At 42.5% G+C, this 25,170-nt stretch overlaps 1 protein-coding gene across 1 annotated transcript in view; it reads right to left on the reverse strand.

The window, feature by feature from the left end:
* The window catches only part of PCCB (propionyl-CoA carboxylase subunit beta), a 73,491-nt gene that overhangs the window by 2,079 nt on the left and 46,242 nt on the right, over positions 1 to 25,170 (reverse strand). Inside the window, exons 10-13 of the mRNA XM_062214291.1 lie at positions 11,011 to 11,134; positions 2,245 to 2,352; positions 1,915 to 2,015; positions 1,190 to 1,288 (exon numbers count right to left, since the gene is read on the reverse strand). Of these exons, the coding sequence (XP_062070275.1) occupies positions 1,190 to 1,288; positions 1,915 to 2,015; positions 2,245 to 2,352; positions 11,011 to 11,134 (432 nt within the window). The remainder of the gene's footprint in view (positions 1 to 1,189; positions 1,289 to 1,914; positions 2,016 to 2,244; positions 2,353 to 11,010; positions 11,135 to 25,170) is intronic.

Genomic DNA, 25,170 nt, shown 5'->3' on the forward strand with positions numbered 1-25,170 from the left:
CAAAGTACAACTTTCGGATTATAGTGGCTTTTCCCCCCATAACCTCCCTCCCATCCACAACCATCCCATCTCCCACTCCCTCTCCCATCCCATTCTTCATCAAGATTCATTTTCAATTATCTTTATATACAGAAGATCAACTTAGTATATTCTAAGTAAAGATTTCAACAGACTGCACCCACACAGACACACAAAGTATAGAGTACTGTTTGAATAGTAGTTTTACCGTTAATTCGCATAGTACAACACATTAAGGACAGAGATCCTACATGGGGAACAAGTGCACAGTGACTCCCGTTGTTGATTTAACAATTGACACTCTTATTTATGACGTCAGTAATCACCCGAGGCTCTTGTCATGAGCTGCCAAGGCTATGGGAGCCTCTTGAGTTCACAAACTCTGACCTTATTTAGACAAGGCCATAATCAAAGTGGAAGTTTTCTTCTTCCTTCAGAGAAAAGTACCTCCTTCTTTGATGGCCCAATCTTTCCACTGGAATATCACTCACAGAGATCTTTCATTTAGGTGGGTTTTGGGTTTGTTTTTTTGTTTTGTTTTGTTTTGTTTTTTGCCACAGTGTCTTGGCTTTCCATGCCTGAGAAACTCTCATGGGCTTTTTAGCCAGATCTGAATGCCTTAAGGACTGAATCTGAGGCCAGAGTGCTATTTAGGGCATTTGCCATTCTGTGAGTCTGCTGTGTATCCTGCTTCCCATGTAGGGAAAGAATGTAGGTCAAGCAACAGGATGTACCTTGCTCAAGTCACCAGGGTTAAAACTACAGTTCAGCTTCCTAGAGCCTGAAAAGAATAGATCTGGGGCCTTCACTGGGAACTCGGGGGGGGGGGGGGGGACACCCAACTTTCCCAAGGTTGGTTCAGCTGGCTCAGCCTTCTCCCCCTTTTACTTATAATCTCAATGCCCACATTGGGCCCCTATAACTTTCCATTCTCACCTGCTGTATTCACCCTGGCATGAAGATACCAGCATGTGCCTGAAGAGTAAAGGAGAGGAGTAGAGTAGGCTTGGAGTTCCAGGAGGGAGACTTGACAAGATCTAAGCTTCATTTCCTTCAGTCATGGCTGATATGAAGAGCACCAGCCTCTTAACATGTCCCAGCAAGGCTAGAAGCTCCTTTTGGGACAGCAGAGTCCCCAGACCCCAGAAAGAAGAAAGTTAGAACTCCTTACCTTTGCTCCCATGACTGCAATCTCTGCTGTGGGCCAGGCATAGTTGGTATCACCACAAAGGTGCTTAGAGCTCATGACATCATAAGCACCTCCATAGGCCTAGAAAATACCCAAATGCTGAATGTTAGCACATGTGACAACCACAACTTGCCCCTGAAAGACCCCAGGAAGCCAGGCAAGAATAGCTCTCCTGGGCTCCTGAGAGTTCACATTCATTCTCCTTCCTGGCCTTTTCTTGCTGTGCTTTCAGTTGCCTTATATTGAAAGACTACACAGGGCTGGTGCTGTGGCGTAGCAGGTAAAGCTGCTGCCTGCAATGCCAGCACCCATATTGGAGAGCCAGTCTGAGTCCTGGCTACTCTCCTGATGCAGCTCCTAATGCACCGAGGAAAGAAGCAGAAGATAGCCTAAGTGCCTGGTCTCCTGCCACCTATGTAGGTAACCTGTATGGAGTTTCAGGCTCCTGAACTTGACCTGGCCCAGCTCCACCCATCACAGTCTTAGGGTATGAACCAGCAGATGGAAGATCTTGTCACTCTGCTTCAGATGCATAAAATAAATCCAAAAAAAAAGAAAAAAGAAAAACACATCCCTGCAACGCAGGTCTACAAATTCTGTCCTCAAGGTCTTTTTAAGTATGAACAAGTTGTACTTCTTCCAGTCCTGTGAAAACTCTTGGTCAGATCTCCCACCATGCCATGCTGCTAAGAATGCGAGGTCCTTACCTTCCTGGTGATGACTGTGACCTTGGGCACAGTTGCCTCAGCAAATGCGTAGAGAAGCTTAGCGCCATGCCGGATGATGCCCCCGTACTCCTGTGCTGTGCCTAGGTCAGAAGGAAGAGCTACTAGACATCCACAGAAGTTTTTACAAGGGTTGCCTGCCACGTTTCAGCTGTTTAGTCTGAAGACGGCCATCCCTCACACAGCCATGTCTTCTTGACACCCAGGATATGGATAAGCTGCAAATCCCTAGGGAATTTTGCAAACTATCCAAAGTGGGCTCCTTGCTCAGGAAAATCACTCTCTTGACCTCCATGTCTCTCAGTGACTTACCAGGCAGAAAGCCAGGGACATCAACGAAAGTGATGAGTGGAATGTTGAATGCATCACAGAATCTGACAAAGCGAGCCCCTTTCACGGATGAATTAATATCCAAGCATCCTAGAAAGAGATTATGCATGCTAAGCTTTCAGGCAATTCATTTCAGCTCTGCCCACGCCTCAGCAACTACCCAGAGCTGCTGCTTATGGAGGCTACAGTCTCCTCACTTCAGAGCAGTAATAAGGACTTCAAATGCTCCAGGGGAAAAGGAGAAGATGGAGAACCCACCTGGCACTGGCCAGAGCGAGCCTAAGAGTAGCCCTAGTCCATGGGATCCCTCCTTGGGAGCATTAGCTCAGTACAGGCTGCCAAGCTCTGCCCCACAGAATGAAGGCTGCCTCCAGTGCAGCACAGCCTCCACCAGTGTGAGGCACTGTTCCGGGGCTGGTCTCAGAGTCCTTGCAGGTTACAGTCAGATAAGCTACCTGCCCTTAGGGAATCTCTTAACCCGCAGAAGCCAAGCTGTTATTATATCCTAGCATAGTTGCAAGGATTAGAGAGATTTATAAAGCCACAAAGAGCAAGAGCTCAATTAGTAAGTCTCATCTCAGAGTTTCCAGGTTACTCTGAGGCCAGAATTACTCTGCTATCAAAATAAGGATATTATTAGAAAAGGACATAGACTAAAATCCCACATGAATATAGATGAAAAACCCTTTATTAAAAAATAAAACTGATGTATGTATGTATGTATCAGTTACACAGAGAGGAGAGACAGATTTTCATCTGCTGGTTCACTCTCCAGATGGCCTAGCCCCAGCCATTGCAGCCATCTAGGGAGTGAACCAGCAGATGTAATCTCTCTGTCTCTCCCTCTCTCCCATAGCTCTGCAATCGATCTTTCCAAAACTGACCAACAGAGTTGCTGCTGCTGATGGAAATGTTCTCTGTGCTACTCCAAATGGATGTGGCTACTGAGGTAATTTAAATAGGGGCTAATATAATGGAAGAAGTACATTTTTAATAGTATTTCATTTTCATTATAAGGTTTTGATTAAACAGTTAACACTGAAAAGCACAGAGCTATAATTTTCAGCAATTCCTATCAAAATCATAGTAAGTTCTTTTGTAGACCTTAGCAAGCATGGGGCTGGCACCACAGTGCAGTAGGCTAACCTGTGGTACCAGCACCCCATATGGGTGCTGGTTTGTGTCCTGGCTGCTCCTCTTCTGATCTAGCTCTCTCCTACGGCCTGGGAAAGCAGCAGAAGGTGTCCCAAGCACTTGGGCCCCTGCACCTGCATAGGAGACCTGGAAGAAGCTCCTGGCTCCTGGCTTCAGACCAGCCACTGCAGCCATTTGGGGACTGACCCAGTGGATGGAAGGCCTTCTCTGTTTCTCCTTTTCTGTAATTCTACCTCTCAAATAAATAAATAAAATCTTTTTAAGCCAGCGCCACAGCTCACTAGGCTAATCCTCCACCTTGCGGCACCGGCACACCGGGTTCTAGTCCTGGTCGGGGCGCCAGATTCTGTCCCGGTTGCTCCTCTTCCAGGCCAGCTCTCTGCTGTGGCCAGGGAGTGCAGTGGAGGATGGCCCAAGTGCTTGGGCCCTGCACCCCGTGGGAGACCAGGAGAAGCACCTGGCTCCTGCCATCGAATCAGCGCGGGCCGCAGCGGCCATTGGAGGGTGAACCAATGGCAAAAGGAAGACCTTTCTCTCTGTCTCTCTCACTGTCCACTCTGCCTGTCAAAAAAATAAATAAATAAATAAAATCTTTTTAAAAAAATTAGCAAGCACACCCAGACTATATAAGGAATCCTACAAATCAATAAAAAGACAACTAAAAAAACATAAAACTTCCCTCAGAATGTATATATTCTGAGTTAGGAAAAATGTATCTCTTGTTTTGGATGGTGAATACAAGTGTGTACACAACTGCCAAAACCCAACAAAGTGAGCACTTACAAGCTATGCATTTTATTGTGTGTAAATAACAAAAATATATTCTCAATGTGCTTAAATTCCTCACTTTAAAGATTTCTTCTAAACAACAAAACAGCAGCAAAGGCAGCTCCATCCCAATCAGAAACATTATTAAAAAAAAGTAGAACCTGTCAGAACAAAAACTCTGGAAAGTAGAAAAACATTTAAAACAACCAAGTGAATTCTATAATCAAGGAAAAGGCAACTTTACAATGGAAGGAATCTCAATGGCTTTTTAATTAGAACTGTCCCACAACCTCCTTGGTTCTAGAGAACAGAGCAGACCTCATTCACAAATTACCATGTAAATCTGCTCTAATCTGATACAAGAAACTGGTCTCCACTTTGCCTAATTTGGAACTCAGGCAAGTATTCTTTAAAAACATGGTGAGGCGGCCGGCGCCGCAGCTCACTAGGCTAATCCTCCGCCTTGTGGAGCTGGCACACCAGGTTCTAGTCCCGGTCGGGGCACCGGATTCTGTCCCGGTTGCCCCTCTTCCAGGCCAGCTCTCTGCTGTGGCCAAGGAGTGCAGTGGAGGATGGCCCAAGTGCTTGGGCCCTACACCCCATGGGAGACCAGAAGCACCTGGCTCCTGGCTTCGGATCAGCGCGGTGCGCCGGCCGCAGTGCGCCAGTCGCAGCGGCCATTGGAGGGTGAACCGATGGCAAAAGGAAGACCTTTCTCTCTGTCTCTCTCACTGTCCACTCTGCCTGTCGTAAAAAAAAAAAAAAAAAAAAAAAAAAAAAAAAAAAAAAAAAAAAAAAAAAACATGGTGAGGCAACCTGCAGACATCTGAAACAAAGGATTATGAATAAGACCCAGGAGAGAAAGCCCAAGGAAAGTTGTTTTCTTTGGGAAATTAGTACATTCAAAACACCTTTGTATACAAGGGAATTTACAAAGATTGTAATAGGTTCTCCTAGACACAGACACAGTATCCAGAAGGATCAGAGAAGGGGCAATAAGAAAACACCTTGAGATGAATGAAAATGTTACAAAACCAAACACATGGAAGACCTTAAGTTTTAACCTTAGGCTGACCCCAAAACTCCATTCTAGCCTGGTTAAGCATCGAATGACAGTTTGAACACACAAGCAGTTTTTAAGACTGGAGTAACTATTCCCTCGTTTTTTAACTCCCGGCTTTCAAGGAAACCTTGGTCAGAACACTAGTTGATATAAGGAACAGACTTCAGTAACCATACAAAATAAGGTATACACTCTGTGCACTGTCTTTTCACAGCTGTCTCCCCAAATGAACTGCTACAATATTCAGCAATGAAAACATGACAAATCCTGGAAGAGGGGGAAGATCTGCCTGCCAGAGTTACCACATCATAAAATTCAAATAGCCAGTTTTAAACAAAAAATACATAGTGTAAAATGAAAAAGGGAAGTATGGCTATTTAAATGAATGAAACAAATTGACAGAAACAATCCCTAAGGAAGCATAGACGTTGAATTTACTATACAAAAACTTTAAAACAATGCTGTTAAATACATCCGAAGAGATGTATAAACATAGATAACATATATATACATATATATAACATATATATACATGTATGTATATATATATGTGTATATATATATATATAAACAACTAAAGAAAATCTGGAAGCTAATGTGTGAACAAAATAATATCAAAAAGGGAGTAGGGTAGCTGGCACTGTGGCATAGTGGGTAAAAACCACTGCCTGTGACACCAGCATCTATATTGGTGCTTGTTCAAGTCCCAGCTGCTCACTTCCAATCCAGCACCCTGCTAATGTGCCTGAGAAAGCAGCAGAGCATGGTCCAGGATCTCAGGCCCCTGCACCCACGTGGAAACCCAGAAGCAGCTCCTGGCTCCTGGCTTCAGCCTGGCCCAGCCCTAGTCGTTGGCAGCCATTTGGGGTGCAAACCAGCTGATGGAAGAACTCTGTCTCTTCCCACCCTCTCTGTAATCCTGCCATTCAAGTAACTAAATAAATGTTTTTTAAAAGGGGGGAAAGGAGGTTAAAAAGGAACAAAACAAATTGGGGAACTGAAAAGTACAATAATAACAAATGAAAAATTCACTATAGTTTAAGAAATCTGAGGAAACAATAAAGATTAAGGAATATGAACACCACAGAAACAAACAACCCAGAAGTGACCAGACCATAAAGGACCCATGGAACAGCATCAAATGAGCCAACATTATACAGCAAGGGAATGTCAAGAGGATAAAACTGAGGAAGTGACAGAGATGATGTCAAGAAATAATGTTTAAAAGCCTAAATCTGATGCAAAATTTGAAACTACAAAAACAAGAAATTGCTGGGGGCCGTCGCTGTGGTGTAGTTGGTAAGTCACCGCCTGCAGTGCTGGCATCTCATATGGGCACCAGTTTGAGACCTGGCTGCTCCTCTTCCAATCCAGCTCTCTGCTATGGCCTAGGAAAGCAGTGGAGGATGGCCCAAGTCCTTGGGCCCCTGCACTCCTGTGAGAGACCTGGAGGAGGCTCCTGGCTCCTGGCTCCTGGCTTCAGATCGGCGCACTTCCGGCCGTTGGTGGTGATTTGGGGAGTGAACCAGTGGATGGAAGACCTCTGTCTCCCTCTCCCTCATTGCCTCTCCTCTCTCTGTGTGTAACTCTGACTTTCAAATAAATAAATAAAATCTTAAAAAAATAAGAAATTGCTAACTCCAAGACCGTTTCAGAGACTGACACTGAGTCAAATTACCAGAAACACAAAGGATCTTGAAAGCAGTAAGAAATAAGTGATTTGTCAGATGTCAAGGGATCCTCATCAAGATTATCATCTCATATCAGCAGGGAACCCTGGAGGCCAAAAAACAGTGGATTGATATACTTAAAACACTAAAATAAAACTGTCAACCAGTAATTCTTTATCTAGCAAACTGTCCCTCAAAAATGAAGAGTAAATGAGAGTTAAGTGAGACATTCTCAGACTAAATGTGGAGAAATCATTAAGGCCAGAAGTACTCTATAAGAAATGCTAACAGGGTCTTTCAGGTAGAAAGGAGAGGGTACAATACTGTATCACAAAGCTACGTGAGGAAATAAAGATCTCCAGTAAAGGTAACTACGTGGTATTTTGCTTTTTGAACGTACTTTGTGCTTCCTACAGGATTTATAAAGACAAATGCACCCTAGATGGACTCACTGGAGAATTTGTTTTAATTTATTTGAGAGGCAGACTTAGAGGGAAAACAGAGAGGTCTTCCATCCGCTGATGGAATGGCCACAACACTGGTACTGTGGTGTAGCAGGAAAAGCTGCCACCTGCAGTGCCGCATCCTACATGGGTGCTGGTTCAAGTCCCTTGTTACTCCACTTCCGATCTAGCGCTCTGCTATGGCCTAGGAAGGCAGTAGAAGATGGCCCAACTCCTTGGGCCCCTGCACTGTGAGGGAGACCCAAAGGAAGCTCCTAGCTCCTGGCTTTGAATCAGCCCAACTCCAGCCATTGCAGCCATTTGGGGAGTGAACCAGCAGAATGGAAGACCTCTCTCTGCCTCTGCCTGCCTGTAAGTCTTTGAAATAGATAAATCTTTTTTTTTTTTTTAAAGAAAGAAAGAAAAGAAAAGAAAAGAAGAAATGGCCATAATAGCCAGAGCTGAGCCAAATCCAAAGCCAGGAACCAGGAGCTGCTCCCAGATCGCCCACATGGGTGCAGGGTCCAAGCACATGGGCCATCTTCCAGTGTTTCACAGGCCATCAGCAGAGAGTTGGGTTGGAAGAGGAGCAGCCAGGACACGAATCAGTGTCCATATGGGATGCTGGCACCACAGGCAAAGGTTGTAACCTACTATGCGACAATGCTGGCCTCTAGAGAATTCTGTAATACACTTAAGGAAGAAATGAGGCCGGCGCCGGGGCTCACTAGGCTAATCCTCCGCCTTGTGGCACCGGCACACCGGGTTCTAGTCCCGGTCGGAGCGCCGGATTCTGTCCCGGTTGCCCCTCTTCCAGGCCAGCTCTCTGCTGTGGCCTGGGAGTGCAGTGGAGGATGGCCCAAGTGCTTGGGCCCTGCACCCCATGGGAGACCAGCATAAGCACCTGGCTCCTGGCTTCGGATCAGCGTGGTGTGCCGGCTGCAGCACGCCAGCCGCGGCGGCCATTGGAGGGTGAACTAATGGCAAAGGAAGACCTTTCTCTCTGTCTCTCACTGTCCACTCTGCCTGTCCAAAAAAAAAAAAAAAATACTGTAGAAAATTGGTATTATTTCTTCTTCTTTTTTTTTTTTTTTTTTTTTGGACAGGCAGAGTGGACAGTGAGAGAGAGACAGAGAGAAAGATCTTCCTTTGCCGTTGGTTCACCCTCCAATGGCCACCGCGGTAGCGTGCCGCAGCCGGCGCACCGCGCTGATCGGATGGCAGGAGCCAGGTGCTTCTCCTGGTCTCCCATGGGGTGCAGGGCCCAAGGACTTGGGCCATCCTCCACTGCACTCCCTGGCCACAGCAGAGAGCTGGCCTGGAAGAGGGGCAACCGGGACAGGATCGGTGCCCCAACCGGGACTAGAACCCGGTGTGCTGGCGCCACAAGGCGGAGGATTAGCCTAGTGAGCCGCGGCGCCGGCCTTTCTACAGTATTTTCAAGAAGACAGAAGCAGACGGAATATTTTCTATTTCATCCTGAGATATGCATTTTCGTAATACTAAAGCTAAACAGAGATTATAAGGAAATAAAACTACACTACCTTTAATGAACATGTATGGAAAAAAGTCCTCCACAAAAATTAGCAAATCAAATTGAACAACATATAAAAAGAATACACCATGATCAAGTGGGATTTATTGTGGGTGCACAAGGCTAGATCAACATTTGAAAAATAAATGAAATCTATCACATCAGTAAGCTAAAGAAAGAAGAAGGATTATTACAGCATCATAAGAGTAAATGCAGAAAAAGCATTCAACAAGGGCCAATATCCATTCAGCATACTTGAAAAAAAAAGTAAACTAGGAGAGGGAAATGCTCCCTACTTTATACAAAAAAAGCTAACATAACATCACACTTAGTGGGACAAACTAAAAGCTTTCCCAGAAAGAACAAGGTAAGAATGTCCCCTCACCACTGCTTCTGAATATCATAGTGGAAGTCCTGGCAAATGCAGTAAGACAAGAAAAGGAAATAAAAGATACTCAGATTAATGACGAAGAAACCAAACAATCATTGTTTACAAAAGACATAATTTCTACATGGAAAACCTGAAAGAACCACCAGAAAAACCCTGCTTGGAGGCAGAGTGATAGAGTGATAGAGAAAAAGCTCCCATCTGCTGATTCACAACACCCATCTGCTGATTTACACCCCAAATGCCCATAATGGCCAGGCTGGGCTGAGGCGAACGCTGCAAAATCAAGCCAAGTCTCCCATGTGGGTAGGAAGAGCTGACACTCAAACCAGACACTACGAAATGGATGCAGGCAACTCAGCTGTAGTGCCAAACACCCATCCCAAATATATGCAATTTTTACTTGTTAAGTGTAAGTTAATAAAGCTATGAGGAAAAACAAACAAATAAATGCAGAGGGATTCTACGTTCATGGATAGGAAAAATCAATAATTTCAAAAATTTTGCCAAAGTAATCTACAGATTCAAAGTAATCTCAGTCAAAATCCTAGCAAGTGGGGATCAGCATTGGGGCATAGCCAAGTTAAGCCACTGCTTGCAATGCCAGCATCTCATCTCAGACTGCTAGTTCAAGTGCCAGGTGCTCCAATTCTGATCCAGCATCCTGCTAATGTGCCTGTAAGGCAGCAGATGACAGCCCAGTTAACTTGAGTCCCTGCCACCCATTTGGGACACTATAGACGGAGATTCTGGCTCTCAGCTTTGGCCTGGGCCAGCACTGGCTGTAGAGGGCATTTAGGAAGTAAATCAGTGTATGGAAGAATTCTTTCTCGCTTGCTTACTTACTCTGCCTTAAATCTTTTAAAAATCTTAGCAAGTTATTTTATGGATATCAGCAAGATGATCCTAAAGTTTGTAGGGAAAGGCAAAAGATCCAGAATAACCAACACAGTATCAAGGGAGGGGGTTAAAGTTAGAAGACTAATAATACCTTACTTTTTTTTTTTTTTTTTTTTTTTTGAAGGCAGAGTCAGAGAGATCTTCCATCCACCAAATGGCCACAAAGGCCAGAGCTGGGCCAGACTGAAGTCAGGATATTTGGGAAGTGAACTAGCAGGTAGAAGATCTCTCTCTTTCTCCTTCTCTCTCTGCCTTTCAAATAAATAAATAAATCGTAAAGGGGAGGGAGCATTTTGTGATATTAACATTAAAAGAAAAGGTTGCTTTTTTGGCCGGCGCTACAGCTCAATAGGCTAATCCTCCGCCTGCTGCGCCAGCACACCGGGTTCTAGTCCCGGTCGGGGCGCCGGATTCTGTCCTGGTTGCCCCTCTTCCAGGCCAGCTCTCTGCTGTGGCCCGGGAGTACAGTGGAGGATGGCCCAAGTCCTTGGGCCCTGCACTCGCATGGGAGACCAGGAGAAGCACCTGGCTCCTGGCTTCGGATCAGCGTGGTGCGCCAGCCGCAGCACGCCGGCCGTGGTGGCCATTGGAGGGTGAACCAACGGTAGAAGAAGACCTTTCTCCCTGTCTCTCTCTCTCTCTCTATCTACTCTGTCTGTCAAAAAAAAAAAAAAAAAAAAAAAGGGTTGCTTTTACATGTGAGTTTTTTCCTCTGATCATGGAAGACTAAGTATGAGGAAAAGGCAGAAAGCAAACAGGAATCCCTGGGCCCAGGCAGCCTTGGCTGCTAACCCCTAGCTAGGTTTATGAGCACTTCTCCATCTTACCTGAGGCCACCTTAGGTTGGTTGCCAACAATCCCAACAGTCCTCCCATTCATTCTTGCAAAACCAACAATGATGTTCTTGGCATAATGTGGCATGATCTCAAAAAATTCTCGTTCATCAACAACCTGCAGGAACAAATTTACTCCTGAATTCAAAACAACTAAGCGCAAGACAACCATACTGTATAATTACAGACATTTATACCACAGAATTATGGAACTGGATAGCTCCCATATCTACCACAGGTTCCCCAAGAAAACAGGGCAATAGCAGTTACTCCCTCCTGGAGGGTAATGTTGGGGAACATCCTCTCACATGCTGCTTGGAGGGGATAAACCAATGCAGCTTGTTTTAAAGGTTTTATTTGAATTTTATTACTTTTTAAGATATTTTTAGTATGAAATTAAAGCTTACATAAAAATTTCAAGAACACCAAAACTGTTTATTTACCCTTCACCCAGATACACTTAACATTTTATTACATAAGCTTTATTGTTCTCTTTTACATACATCTATGCAAACATGCACTCACGTACATATCTGTTATTTTATATATAATATATATTGTTATATATATATATATATATATATATATATATATTTCTTATTCTGAACCATTTGAGAGTAAGTTACAGAAACAATGCCTCTTCACCTCACAGGCCCTCATTGTCTCTAAAGAGCAAAGACATTCTCTTATATAATTGCAGTGATATAAAAGTCAGGAATTGTTAACACAGTACTATCTTAAACTATATAATCTCATTCAAATTTTGCCACTTGTTTTAATAACATCCTTTATAACAAAAAAGCAACAAAAATCTGGTTCAGAATTGGATCCTGGATAAGCTGGAACCTTCAGTGGTCATGTCTCCAAGTTTCTTTGTTTCTTGCTGGTTCTTTTTCTTTTTTAAAGATTTATTTATTTACTTGAGGGAGGAGTCACAGACAGAGAGAGAGAGAGGTCTTCCATCTGCTGGTTCACTCCCTAAATGGCCGCAATGGCCGGAACTGGGCTGATCCAAAGCCAGGAGCCTCTTCCAGGTCTCCCAAGCAGGTGCAGGGGCCCAAGCACTTTTTTGGGCCATCTTCTATTACTTTCCTATGTCATAGCAGAGAGCTGGATCAGAAGAGGAGCAGCTAGGATTCTAACTGGCACCCATCTGGGATGCTGGTGCCACAGGCAGAGAGAGCGCCCACTGTGCCACGGTGCCAGCCCTCCTGCTGGGTCTTCATCTTGCACAGCCATAAAATTTCTTAAGACAACAGACTGGCTGCTTTGTAAAAGGTGCCTTCTATCTGGGTTGCTTTTGGCAGGAATACTACACAAGTGATCTCTGAGAATCATATCAAGTAACAAATGATATCCGTCTGTCCACCAATGGATAACATCTGTGTCAATCAACTGGTGTGACAATGGTGACATCTGTCAGGTTTCTCTTCTGCAAAGTTATTTTTTTCAGTGTAACTGGCAGGTATTTGGGGGAAATACTTTGATACCATGTAGATGTTCTGTTCTTCCTGAACAGTTATTTCATCAGAAATCCAGTTCTTCATGCACTGGATTTAAGATCCACTGATGGGAGCTGGCACTGTGGCAAAGTGGGTAAAGCCACTGCCTGTGATGCTGGCATCCCATGAGTCATTGGTTCAAGTTCTGGCTGCTTCACTTCCAATCCAGCTCCTTGCTAATATGCCTGGGAAAACAGTGGAAGATAGCCCAAGGGCTTGGGCCCCTTTACCCATGTGGGAGAGCTGAAGAAGCTCCTGGCTCTGGCTTCAGATCAGCCTAGCTCCAGACATTGTAGCCATTTGGGAGGGGTAGTGAACAAGTGGATGGAAGATCAATTTCTCTTTCTCTTTCTCTTTCTCTCTCTCTTTTTTTTTTCGCTCTCTCTCCCCTTGTAAATCTGTCTTTCAAATAAAAAAAAAAGACCCATTGATGATATCTGCCTGACTCATTACTGGCATGATAGTTGGAAAATGACAATTTTTCTAGTTCCAGCATTTCTTCTCCATTCATTAGCATTTTGCTATAAGAAAGATCATTGTCTTTCCCATTTATTTATATCAGTTTGAACTCACTGGACTCTTGTTCATTCTGTAAGGGATATATATATATATATATATATATATATATATATATATATATTCATTCTAAGGATTTTATTTATTTGAAAGGCAGAGAGTACCAATGCCATCTTACTAGTCAAAGTGATCAGTTTAAGTTCATAATTGATCATAATGATAGGACTAAGTGTCAAAGAGATCACATAAACAAGACTAGTGTCTGCTAATAATAACTGATAGAATTAAAAAGGAGATAATGATCCAACATGGGAAGTGGGATACACAGCAGACTCATAGAATGGCAAATGCCCTAAACAGCACTCTGGCCTCAGAATCAGTCCTTAAGGCATTTAGATCTGGCTGAAGAGCCCATGAGAACATTTCAGGTATGGAAAGCCAAGACACTGTGGCAAGAAATGACCTAAATGAAAGATCTCTGTGAGTGAGACTCCAGCAGAAAGAATGGGCCATCAAAGAAGGAGGTACTTTTCTCTGAAGGAAGAAGAAAACTTCCACTTTGATTATGGCCTTGTCTAAATAAGGTCAGACTTTGTGAACTCAAGAGGCTCCCATAGCCTTGGCAGTTCATGACAAGAGCCTCAGGTGATCACTGACATCATAAATAAGAGTGCTAATTGTTAAATCAACAACGGGAGTTACTGTGCACTTGTTCCCCATGTAGGATCTCTGTCCTTAATGTGTTGTACTATGCGAATTAACGGTAAAACTACTACTCAAACAGTACTCTATACTTTGTGTGTATGTGTGGGTGCAGTCTGTTGAAATCTTTACTTAGAATATACTAAGTTGATCTTCTGTATATAAAGATAATTGAAAATGAATCTTGATGAATGGGATGGGAGAGGGATTTTTTGGGAGATGGGATGGTTGCGGATGGGAGGGAGGTTATGAGGGGAAAAGCCGCTATAATCCAAAAGTTGTACTTTCAAAATTTATACTTATTAGATAAAAGTTAAAAAAAATAAAGACAAAAAAAAAAAAAAAAAGAAGAAGAAGAAGAAGAAGAAAGAAAGGCAGAGAGACAGACTAGAGATACCTTCTACCCACTGGTTTACTCCCCTAATGGCCATAATATGTGAAGACTGATCCAGGCCAAAGCCAGGAGCTTCTTCCATGTCTCCCACATGAGTGCAGGGGCCTAAGCCCTTGGGCCATCTTCTGCTGCTTTCCCAGGCCATAGCAGGGAGCTGGACTGGAAGCAGAGGAGCACTCCAGTATGGGATGCTAGTGTCATAGGCAGTAGCTTAACACAGTGAACCATGTCAACTCCAAAATAAATAATTTTTAGCGGAAAAGTTTATATAAGAACATAAAGGTGCAAAAATCAGAGTATACTGTAAAAGGAAACATAAGTAAGGAATAGCTATGTCTCATATGTTAAAGAGTTGTTTAGGATAGTTAGTGTGGCACTGGCACATAAATACAGCAGTGGAATAGAACAGAAAAGCCAGAAATAGACTCAAGTACTCATAGAGTTTTGGTTTATGATAAAGGTTATCTCAGACCCCAGGGGCAAGGACTGGCTTTTTAATATATGGATAGCTATTTCAGAAAATATAAAATTAGCTACATACATCCTATACAAAAATAAACTATAAATGGGTCAGAGAGCTAAATATACTCAATGAATTCATACAAACACTAAAAGAAAGCAGCGGTGAATTCTTTTAATTTTAAGGAACATTAAAGAAAATACTTTTGATGGGGCTAGCACCATGGCATAGTGGATAAAGCCACCATCAGAGACGCTGACATCCCATGAGGGAGTTGGTTCAAGTCCCGGCTCCTCCACTTCAGATCCAGCTCTCTGCTAATGCCTCTGGGAGAGTGGTGGAAGATGAATCAATGCTTGGGCCCTGTGCCCATGTGGGAGACCAGGAAGAGGCTCCTGGCTGCTGGCTCTGGCCTGTCCCAGACCCAGCTATTGCAGCCATTTGGGGAGTGAACCAGCACTCTGTCTCTTCCTCTATCTGTGATGCTCTGCATTTCAAAGAAATAACTATAAAATCTTTTTTAAAAGTTAAAACATGCTTTTGAACTCTGACTCAAAATATAGTGTCATTAAAAGATTGGTAAAGCTGGGGCAGGCGCCGTGGTGCAGTAGGTTAATCCTCCACCTGCAGCTCCAGCATCCCATGTGGGCGCCGGTTCGGGACCCAGCTGCTCCACTTCCGATCCAGCTCTCTATTATGGCCTAGAAAGCAGTAGAGGATGGCCCAAGTCCTTGGGCCCCTGCACCCATGTGGGAGACCCAGAGGAAGCTCCTGGCTCCTGGCTTCAGATCAGCATAGCTCTGGGCATTGTGGCCAATTGGAGAGTGAACCATTGGATGAAAGACATCTCTCTCTCTCTCTCTCTCTCTCTCTCTCTCTCTCTCCCCCTCTCTCCCTCCCTCCCTCTCCTCTTTCTGTGTAACTCTTTCAAATAAATAAATAAATCTTTAAAAATAAATAAATAAATGGAGTTGAGCATGGAAGGAAAGATGTTCAATTTCATTCATAATTCTAGAAATACAAATTGAGTTATCACTTCTCATGTCAGATTGGCCCACAATAAAAAGTTTAAAAACATGTTCCACTGGCAAGTCTGGGAAAGCAGATGTTCTCACACATTGCTAGTACGGGAATCTGGTACTGTCTACACTTAGATAAATAAATATGTATACTTTGACCCAGCAGCTCTATTTTCAGGAATTTGACCTGCAGATATACCTCCCACCATACAAAATTGCAGTTGTGTGAAGTTACTACCATTACACTGCCATTTGTAACTGCAAAATATGCTAAGTAACCTCAATGGAAATTTCAAAATACGAGACTGGTTGAATAAACACCGGTATACACATAATATAGTACTCTGCAGAAGTGAAAAAGAATGAGAAAGACCTCCATGAACTGATTATGAAGTTATTCTAGGATATAAAACAAAAAACAGTGTGAAAGAATGTCTACATATGTTGGCTAAAAAAGAAAACTCAAAGCTACAAAGGCAAACACAGACAAGTCATGAAGTTAACAACAGTGTGGTAGGAACAGAGTAGAAACGATGGGAAAAGTGACTCTATTAATGTTTTACCTAGTAAAAAAATAAAAGGAGGACTAGGAGAAAACCATTAAGGTAAAATACAAATGAAACATAAACCTACTTCAAATGAAACTTTTTTAACAAGTATTTAATCAACCATTAATCTACTTAGGAATAGCACAAAGAAAGAGGGTTACACCATGGCCTGTGAAGCCAGCATCCCATAATGGAGTGCTAGTTCAAGTCCCAGCTTCTCCACGGCCAATCCAGCTCCCTGCTCACTTGCCTAGAAAGGTAGCAGTGGGCCGGCGCCGTGGCTCAACAGGCTAATCCTCCGCCTTGCGGCGCCGGCACACCGGGTTCTAGCCCCGGTCGGGGCACCGATCCTGTCCCGGTTGCCCCTCTTCCAGGCCAGCTCTCTGCTGTGGCCAGGGAGTGCAGTGGAGGATGGCCCAAGTGTTTGGGCTCTGCACCCCATGGGAGACCAGGAGAAGCACCTGGCTCCTGCCATCAGAACAGCGCGGTGCGCCGGCCGCAGCGCGCTACCGCGGCGGCCATTAGAGGGTGAACCAACAGCAAAGGAAGACCTTTCTCTCTGTCTCTCTCTCTCTCTCACTGTCCACTCTGCCTGTCAAAAAAAAATAAAAATAAAAAAAAAAAAAAAGAAAGGTAGCAGTGGATGGCCAAGTACTTGGGTCCTTGGTACTCATGCGAGAAATCTAAATGGAGTTCCTGGCTCCCAGTTTTGGCCTGGCCCAGCCATGGCCAGTGCAGCCATCTGGGGAGTAAACTAGCAAATGGAAGATCTCTTTATCTCTCCCTCTCTGTCACTCTGTCTTTTAAATAATATTTTTTTAAAAAAATAAGTAAAAAATTTTGTTAGAATTGCCTACAATTTATAAGGTAACTTAAGAAGAACTGACATGGGTTGGCACTATGGCATAGCAAGTAAGGCCACCACCTGCAGGGCAAGCATCCCATATGAGCACCAGTTTGAATCCCGGCTGTTCCACTTCCAATCCAGCTCTCTGCTATGGTCTGGGAAGGCAGTGGAGGATGGCCCAAGTACTTGGGCCTCTGCACCCATGTGGGTGACCCAGAAGAAGCAAGGAGCTTCTTCTGGTAATACGGTAGGTCTATATTTCAGATTTCTGTCTAACTCTGCCTGTCAGAAAAAAGAGAGAGAGAGAGAGAGAGACCCAAACCAATAGAATCAGAGATGATAAAGGAAATGTAGCAACAGACACCACAGAAATATAAAGAATCATCAGAAAATACTACAAAGTCCTGTACTCCAACAAAAGAAATGGACAGATTCCTTGACACATACAACCTACCTAAACTGAGCCAAGAAGACACAGAAAACTTAAACAGACAAGTAACCAAGACAAAACATGAATCAGTAATAAAGATCCTCCCAACAAAGAAAAGCCCAGAACTGGATGGCTTCACTGCGGAGTTCTACAAAACATTTTAAAACTAACTCCAATTCCTCTCAAGCTATTCAAAACAATTAAAAGGGAAAGAATCCTCCCAAATACTTTCTATGAAGCCAGCATCACCTTAAGTCCTAAACCTGAAAAAGATCCCACAGAGAAAGAGAACTACAGACCAGTCTCTCTGATGAACATACACACAAAAATCCTCAACCAAATACTAGCCAATCGAATCCAACAACACATCAGAAAGATCATCCACCCAGACCAACTGGGATTTATTCCTGGTATGCAGGGATGGTTCAATGTTCACAAATCAATCAATGTAATACATCACATTAACAAACTGAAGAACAAAAAACATACAATTATCTCAGTAGACACAGAGAAGGCATTTGACAAAATACAACATCCTTCCATGATAAAAATTTTAAGCAAATTGGAAATAGAAGGTACATTTCTCAACACAATCAAGGCAGTTTAAGACAAACCCACAGCCAGCATCCTGTTGAATGGGGATAAGTTGGAAGCATTCCCACAGAGATCCAGAACCAAGCAGGGATGCCCACTCTCAGAAATACTATTCAATATAGTCCTGGAAGTTTTAGCCAGAGCCATTAGGCAAGAAAAAGAAATCAAAGGGATATAAATCTGGAGGGAAGGAGAAAATCAAACTATTTCTGTTTACAGATGGCATGATCCTATGCATAGGGGATCCAAAAGACTCCACTAAGAGACAATTGGAACTCATAGAAGAGTTTGAAAATGTAACAAGATATAAAATCAACACACAAAATCAACAGCCTTTGTATATGCAGACAATGCCATGACTGAGAAAGAACTTCTAAGATCAACCCCATTCACAATAGCTACCAAAAAAATCAAATACCTTGGAATAAATTTAACCAAGAACATCAAAGATCTCTACAATGAGAACTACAAAACATTAAAGAAAGAAACAGAAGATATAAAAAAATGGGGAAATCTTCCATATTCATGGATCAGAACAATCAATATCATCAAAATTTCCATACTACCAAAAGCAATTTACAGATTCAATGCAATACCAATGAAAATACCTAAGACATTCTTCTCAGATACAAAAAAAAAAAAAAAAATGCTGAAATTCATATGGAAACACAGGAGACCCTGAATAGCTAAAGCAATATTATACGACAAAAACAAAGCTGGGGGCACCACAATACCATATTTCAAGACATACTACAGGGCAGTTATAATCAAAACACCCTGGTACTGGCAAAACAAAAGTAGATGTGTAGACCAATGGAACAGAATAGAAACTCCAGAAGTCAGTGCATGTGTCTACAACCAACTTACCTGTTTTTTTTTTTTTTTAAGATTTATTTATTTATTTGAAAGTTATTGTTACACAGAGAGAGAAAGAGAGGCAGAGAGAGAGAGAGAGGTCTTCCATCTGCTGGTTCACTCCCCAACTGGCCACAATGGTCAGAGCTGAGCTGATCTGAAACCAGGAGCCAGAATCTTCTTCCAGGTCTCCCACGTGGGTGCAAGGGCCCAAGGATTTGGGCCATTTTCTACTGCTTTCTCAGGCCATAGCAGAGAGCTGGATCAAAAGTGGAGCAGGATGTGGGGGAAAAGGTACCCTAATCCACTATTGGTGGGAATGTAAACTGGTACAGCCATTGTGGAAGACAGTATGGAGATACCTCAGAAATCTGAAATATAGACCTACCATATGGCCCAGCCACCTCATTCCTGGAAATTTACTCAAACAAAATGAAATCAGCATATGAAAGAGTGATCTGTACCTCACTGCTTACTGCGGCTCAATTCACAATAGCTAATATATGGAACCAACCCAGATGTCCATCAACTGAAGACTGGATAAAAAATTATGGAATATATACACTATGAAATACTATACAGCAGTAAAAAAAATAAAATCCTGTCTTTTGCATCAAAATGGGTACAACCAGAAACCATTAAACTTAGTGAAATAAGGCAGTCCCAAAAAGACAAACACCGTATGTTTTCCTTGATCTGTGGTAACTAACAGAGTACCTAAAAGGGAATCTGTAGGATTGAAACTGATATTTTCAGATTCGATGATTGTTTGCAGACCTTGTCTCAACTGTTGAAGTGGTTTTTTTTTCTTCATAGTATTTGTTTAACTCAGTGTAGGATTCATCTTATGAATATAAAGTTAACTGCAAATAGATCTTTGTAAAAATTAAGAGTGAGAATAGGAGAGGGAGCAGAAACAAAGGTGGGAGCATGGGCAGGAGGGAGGGTAGGGTGGGAAGGATCACTGTGTTCCTGAATCTATAGATAAGAAATATATGAAATTTGTATATCTTAAATATAATTTTAAAAAAAGAAGATACAGACAACATAAACAGACCCATAACAAGCAATTAAATTGAAGCAGTAATCAAAAATCTTCCATCAAGGAAAAGTTTGGGACCCAACGGCTTTACTATTGAATTCTGCAAAACATTCAGAGAGGAAGTAACTCCAGTACTCTCCAAACTATTCCAGAATACTGAACAGGATGGTACTCTGCTAAACTAATCCTGTGAGGCCAGCCTAACTTTGATACCAACACCAAAAACATGATATAAGCAGAAAACTACAGACCTATATTCTTAATGAACATAGAAGCAATAATTCTCAACAGAATACTAGCAAATCGAATCCAAAACCACATCAAAAAGTTCATACAGCACTATTAAGTGGGATTTATCCCAGAAATACAAGGGTGCTGCAAAATTTGCCAATCAATAAATGTCATAAATCACATCAATGACCAAAGACCATATGGTCATCTCAACAGATGCAAAGAAAACATTTGATAAGATTCACCATCCCTTCATGATTAAACACCCTCCACAAACTAGGTATAGAAGGAGCATACCTCAAAATTATAAAGACTATATATCACAAAGCAACAGTCAGTATCATACTGAATAGGGGAAAACTGAAATCATTTCCCTTCCGATCTGGAGCAAGACAAGGATGTACACTTTTGCCACTTTTATTCAATATAGTACTGGAAGTTTTAGCAAGAGCAATTAGGGAGGAGAAAGAAATAAAGACATTAAAATTGGAAAAGAGGAAGTATAATTATCCATGTGTGAAGATGACATGATGTTGTACATAGAGAAACCTAAAATTTCCACCAAAAAGCTGGTAGAACTGATAAACCAATTCAATAAAGTTGCAGGTTACAAAATAATGATGAACTCACAAAAAAGAGAAATCAACAAAGAAATCCCATTCACAATAGCCACCAAAAAATTCAAGTATTTAGGAATAAATTTAACCAAAGAAGTGAAAGATCTCTTTAATGAAAATTATCAAACATTGATGAAAGATCACCAAGGACACAAAAAAATGGAAAGATTGCTTATGGATTAAAGAATCAATATCATTAAAATGTCTATACTACCTAAAGCAATTTACAGACTCAATGCAATCCCTTATCAAAATATCAATGGCATTCTTCACAGAGATATAAAAAAAAAATCTTGGGGCCATCACTGTGGCGTAGCAAGTAAAGTTGCTGCCTGCACTGCCAGCATTCCATATGGGCACCAGTTCAAGTCCCGGCTGCTCCACTTCCAATCCAGCTCTCTGCTGTAGCCAGGGAGAACAGTAGAAGATGGCCCAGGTCACTGGGCCCCTGCATCCGTGTGGGAGACCCAGAGGAGGTTCCTGGCTACTGCCTTCGGATTGGTGCAGCTCCAGCCATTGCAGCCATCTGGGGAGAGGCCCTCTCTCTCTCTGCCTCTCCTCTCTCTGTGTAACTCTGACTTTCAAGTAAATAAATAAATCTTTAAAAAATAAATAAAAAGAAAAAACAATCCTAAAATTTGTATACAATCACAAAAGACCCAGAATAGCCAAAGGGATCCTGAGCAAGAGAAACCAAGCTGAAGGCATCACCATATCTGACTTCAAAACATACCACAAAGCTATGTAATTAAAACAGTTTGGTAGTGGCATAAAAGCTAACACATAGATCAATGAAACAGAACAGAGAGCCCAGAAATTAATCTACATGTATACAACCAACTGATTTTTGACAAAAGTGCTCAGACCATACAGTGGAGTAAGGATTATCTCAACAAGTATGCTGGCAAAACTGTATGTATATATGTAGAACTGTATGTATATAAGTAGAAATTAGATCCATATATCTTGCTATATACAAAAATCAACTCAAGATGGATCAAAGACCTAAATTTAAGACCTGAGACTATGAGGTTGCTGGAAGAAAATGTGGAAAAAACACTCTAAGACATTGGAGTAGGGGACAACTTCTTGAATGACCCCCACAGCACAGGCAACAAAAGCAAAACTGAACAAATGGGTCTACATCAAACTCAGAAGCTTTTGCACAGCAAAGGAAACAATCAATAGGGTGAAGAGACATCCAACAGAACGGGAAAAATATTTGCAAACCACCTATCTGACAAAGGATTAGCATCCTGAATAGATGAGCAACTTAAAAAACTCAACAACAAAAAAACCAATCCAGCTGAGAAACAGGCAAAGGACATCAATAGACAGTTCTAAAAAAAAGAAATACAAATGGCCAACAAATATATGAAGAATGTTCAACATCACTAACCATCAGGAAAATGCAAATCAAAACCACAATGAGCTATCACCTAACCCTGTCAGAATGGCTAAAATCCAAAACACAGAGAGTAATGAATGCTGGCGAGGGTGTGGACAAAGGGGAACACTGCTGGAGGGAATGTAAATTAATGCAGCCACTGTGGAAAATGGTGCAGCCATTTCTTTAAAAACTACAAGTAGAGGGGCAGGCACTGTGGCACAGCAGGTTAATCCTCTGCCTGCAGAGGCATCCCATATGGGCGCCAGTTCGAGAGCTGGCTGCTCCACTTCCAATCCAGCTCTCTGCCGTGGCCTGGGAAATCAGTAGAAGATGGCCCAAGTGCTTGGGCCCCTGCACCCGTGTGGGGAGACCCAGAGGAAGCTCCTGGCTCCTGGTTCTGGATCAGCACAGCTCTGGCCATGGTGGCCAGTTATGGAGTGAACCATCGGGTTTAGGACCTCTCTCCCTCTCTCCCTCCCTCCCTCCTTCCTTCTCTCTCTCTCTCTCTCTCTCTCTCTGCCTCTCCTTCTCTCTGTGTAACTCTTTCAAATAAATAATCTTTAAAAAAAAAAAAAAGGCTACTTGTATCCAAAAAAATAAATAAACCCTAGGGTCTTTTTGCTTTTTACTTGTTAAACTTCTTATTTAGTGAAGTATTAAGCCTTTTTATAGTCAATTTAAAATGTTATCTCAAAAACTAAAAAAGAAAAGGAAAGAGGGTGGGAGGGAGAGAGAAGAGAATATCATTATGCTGTCAGAACTGTATCTACAAATCACACTGAATCTGTTAAGAAATAATTGAAAATTTAAAATAAAAATTTTAAATAAAGTATTTTGTGTATTTTGGAATGTTTTATGAGAATTATTTTTCTTTCCTGGATTTTTTTCCTGGTTGGGGGTAGGGGGTTGGGAAGGACAGAGGTTGTAATTTAATTCACTTATTTTCCTTCTTTCATGTCTTTCTTTCTTTCTTTCTTTATTGATTTTTTAATTTGAAAGTCAGAAAGAGATCTCCATCCACTAGATCACTTCCCAAATGCCCACAACATTTGGCCAGGGTGAGGCCAGGTTAAAGCCAGATGCCAAGAACTTATTCTGGGTCTTCCATCGGAGTGACAGGAACCCACACACTGCTGCCTCCCAGGGTTCACGTGGCAGGAAGCTGGAACACAGCTGAGCCAGGGCTCGACCCCAGGCACACTGCTAACAGGATGTGGGCATCCCAAGGCAACTTAACTGCTGAGCCAAATACCTGCCCCTCCTTCAATTCTACTAGTTTTTCAGGATATAAATTTTCTCTTGCTGTTTTTTTAAGACTTTTGTTTATTTATTTGAGAGGCAGAGTGACAGAGAGAGGGAGAGACAGGGAGAAAGGGCTTCCATCCACTGGTTCACTCCCCAAATGGCCGCTATGGCCGGCACTGCACCAATCCGAAGCCAGGAGCCAGGAGCCAGGAGCTTCTTTTGGTGCAGTGGCCCACATCCCATAAGAGCCTGTTGCAGGAGTCCTGGCCATTACAGGCATCTGAAGAGTGAACCAGTAGACAGATCTCTCTCTCTTTCAAATAAACAAGTATTTGATAAAAGCACCCTTATCTTTAAATGTGTATACACGTGTGTATACTATTGATATGGAATGTTTTCATTAACTTTTGCTTAGAATTGCCATTTGGTTTGTTTTTCCCCTTTATCCAAGATCTGCTTAAAAGAAAATTTCCAGCTTGGAAGTTGTTTTTGTTTACACTACATACCTCTAGTTTTAAGCAGAGCTGTTCATAATTTTTTTTTGCATTATGGAATTTAATGTGTTCATTAATATGTGATTAACTTTCTCTCTCTGCCTCTCCTTCTCTGTGTAACTCTGACTTTCAAATAAATAAATCAATCTTTAAAAATAAAAAAGTCCCTCTTCGTCATGGTTAATACTTGAATGTTACTTTTTGATCAATATTAGGGTCACAAACACTGCTACATCACTGTGTCAACTCTCAGGGTTTACCTCTGACCACCCCCCCCACCCCCCCACCCCCGCCCCGCACGCTTCTTTCCAGCCTTCCTTAATCCCTTTATGTTCTCTTGCATACTGCATTTGGTTGGTCTTATTTGGTGCCAAATTCAACACCTTTTTCTTTTAAAAATCAGTTAACCCCAGCCGGCGCCATGGCTTAACAGGCTAATCCTCCGCCTTGCGGCGCCGGCACACCGGGTTCTAATCCCGGTCGGGGCGCCGGATTCTATCCCGGTTGCTCCTCTTCCAGGCCAGCTCCCTGCTATGGCCAGGGAATGCAGTGGAGGATGGCCCAAGTGCTTGGGCCCTGCACCCCATGGGAGACCAGGAGAAGCACCTGGCTCCTGGCTTCGGATCAGCACGAAACGCAGGCCGCAGCGGCCATTGGAGGGTGAACCAACAGCAAAAAGGAAGACCTTTCTCTCTGTCTCTCTCTCTCACTATCCACTCTGCCTGTCCAAAAAAAAAAAAAAAAAAAAAATCAGTTAACCCCATTCATGTTTATCAGTATACAGACATCTTTTTTTCTGTCTTCTACTTGTAAATTACTATATGCACCCTGTTATACTTATTTATGTCATGTTTACTGTTATTTAGGAAGGTCGGTATTTTTGGTCTAGTGGTTAACTTTGTAATTAAGTGGTCTGTTTTTAGTGATATCACTGACTCACACCCACCAACCAGTGCTGTCTTCCCTCTCCTCCCATGTTCCAGGAGCATTTTTTTCGACAACTAAACATAATATTTTAGGTTATCCTCTACCTTCACCTGTTTTATTCTTATTATAATTATGTGTACAAGTATTTTTAAAGTTAATTTATGTATTTGAAAGTCAGAGATACAGAGAGAGAGGAAGAGACAGAGAGAAAGATCTTCTATCCACTGGTTCACTCCCCAGATGGCCACCACAGCTAAAGCTGGGTCAGGGAGAAGCCAGGAGCCAGAATTCTAGCCTGGTCTCCCACAGGTACTTCGGCCAGCACCTGCTCATCAGAAAGA

Source organism: Lepus europaeus, chromosome 2 (genome assembly GCF_033115175.1).
Source record: "Lepus europaeus isolate LE1 chromosome 2, mLepTim1.pri, whole genome shotgun sequence".
Classification (NCBI taxonomy): Eukaryota; Metazoa; Chordata; class Mammalia; order Lagomorpha; family Leporidae; genus Lepus; species Lepus europaeus.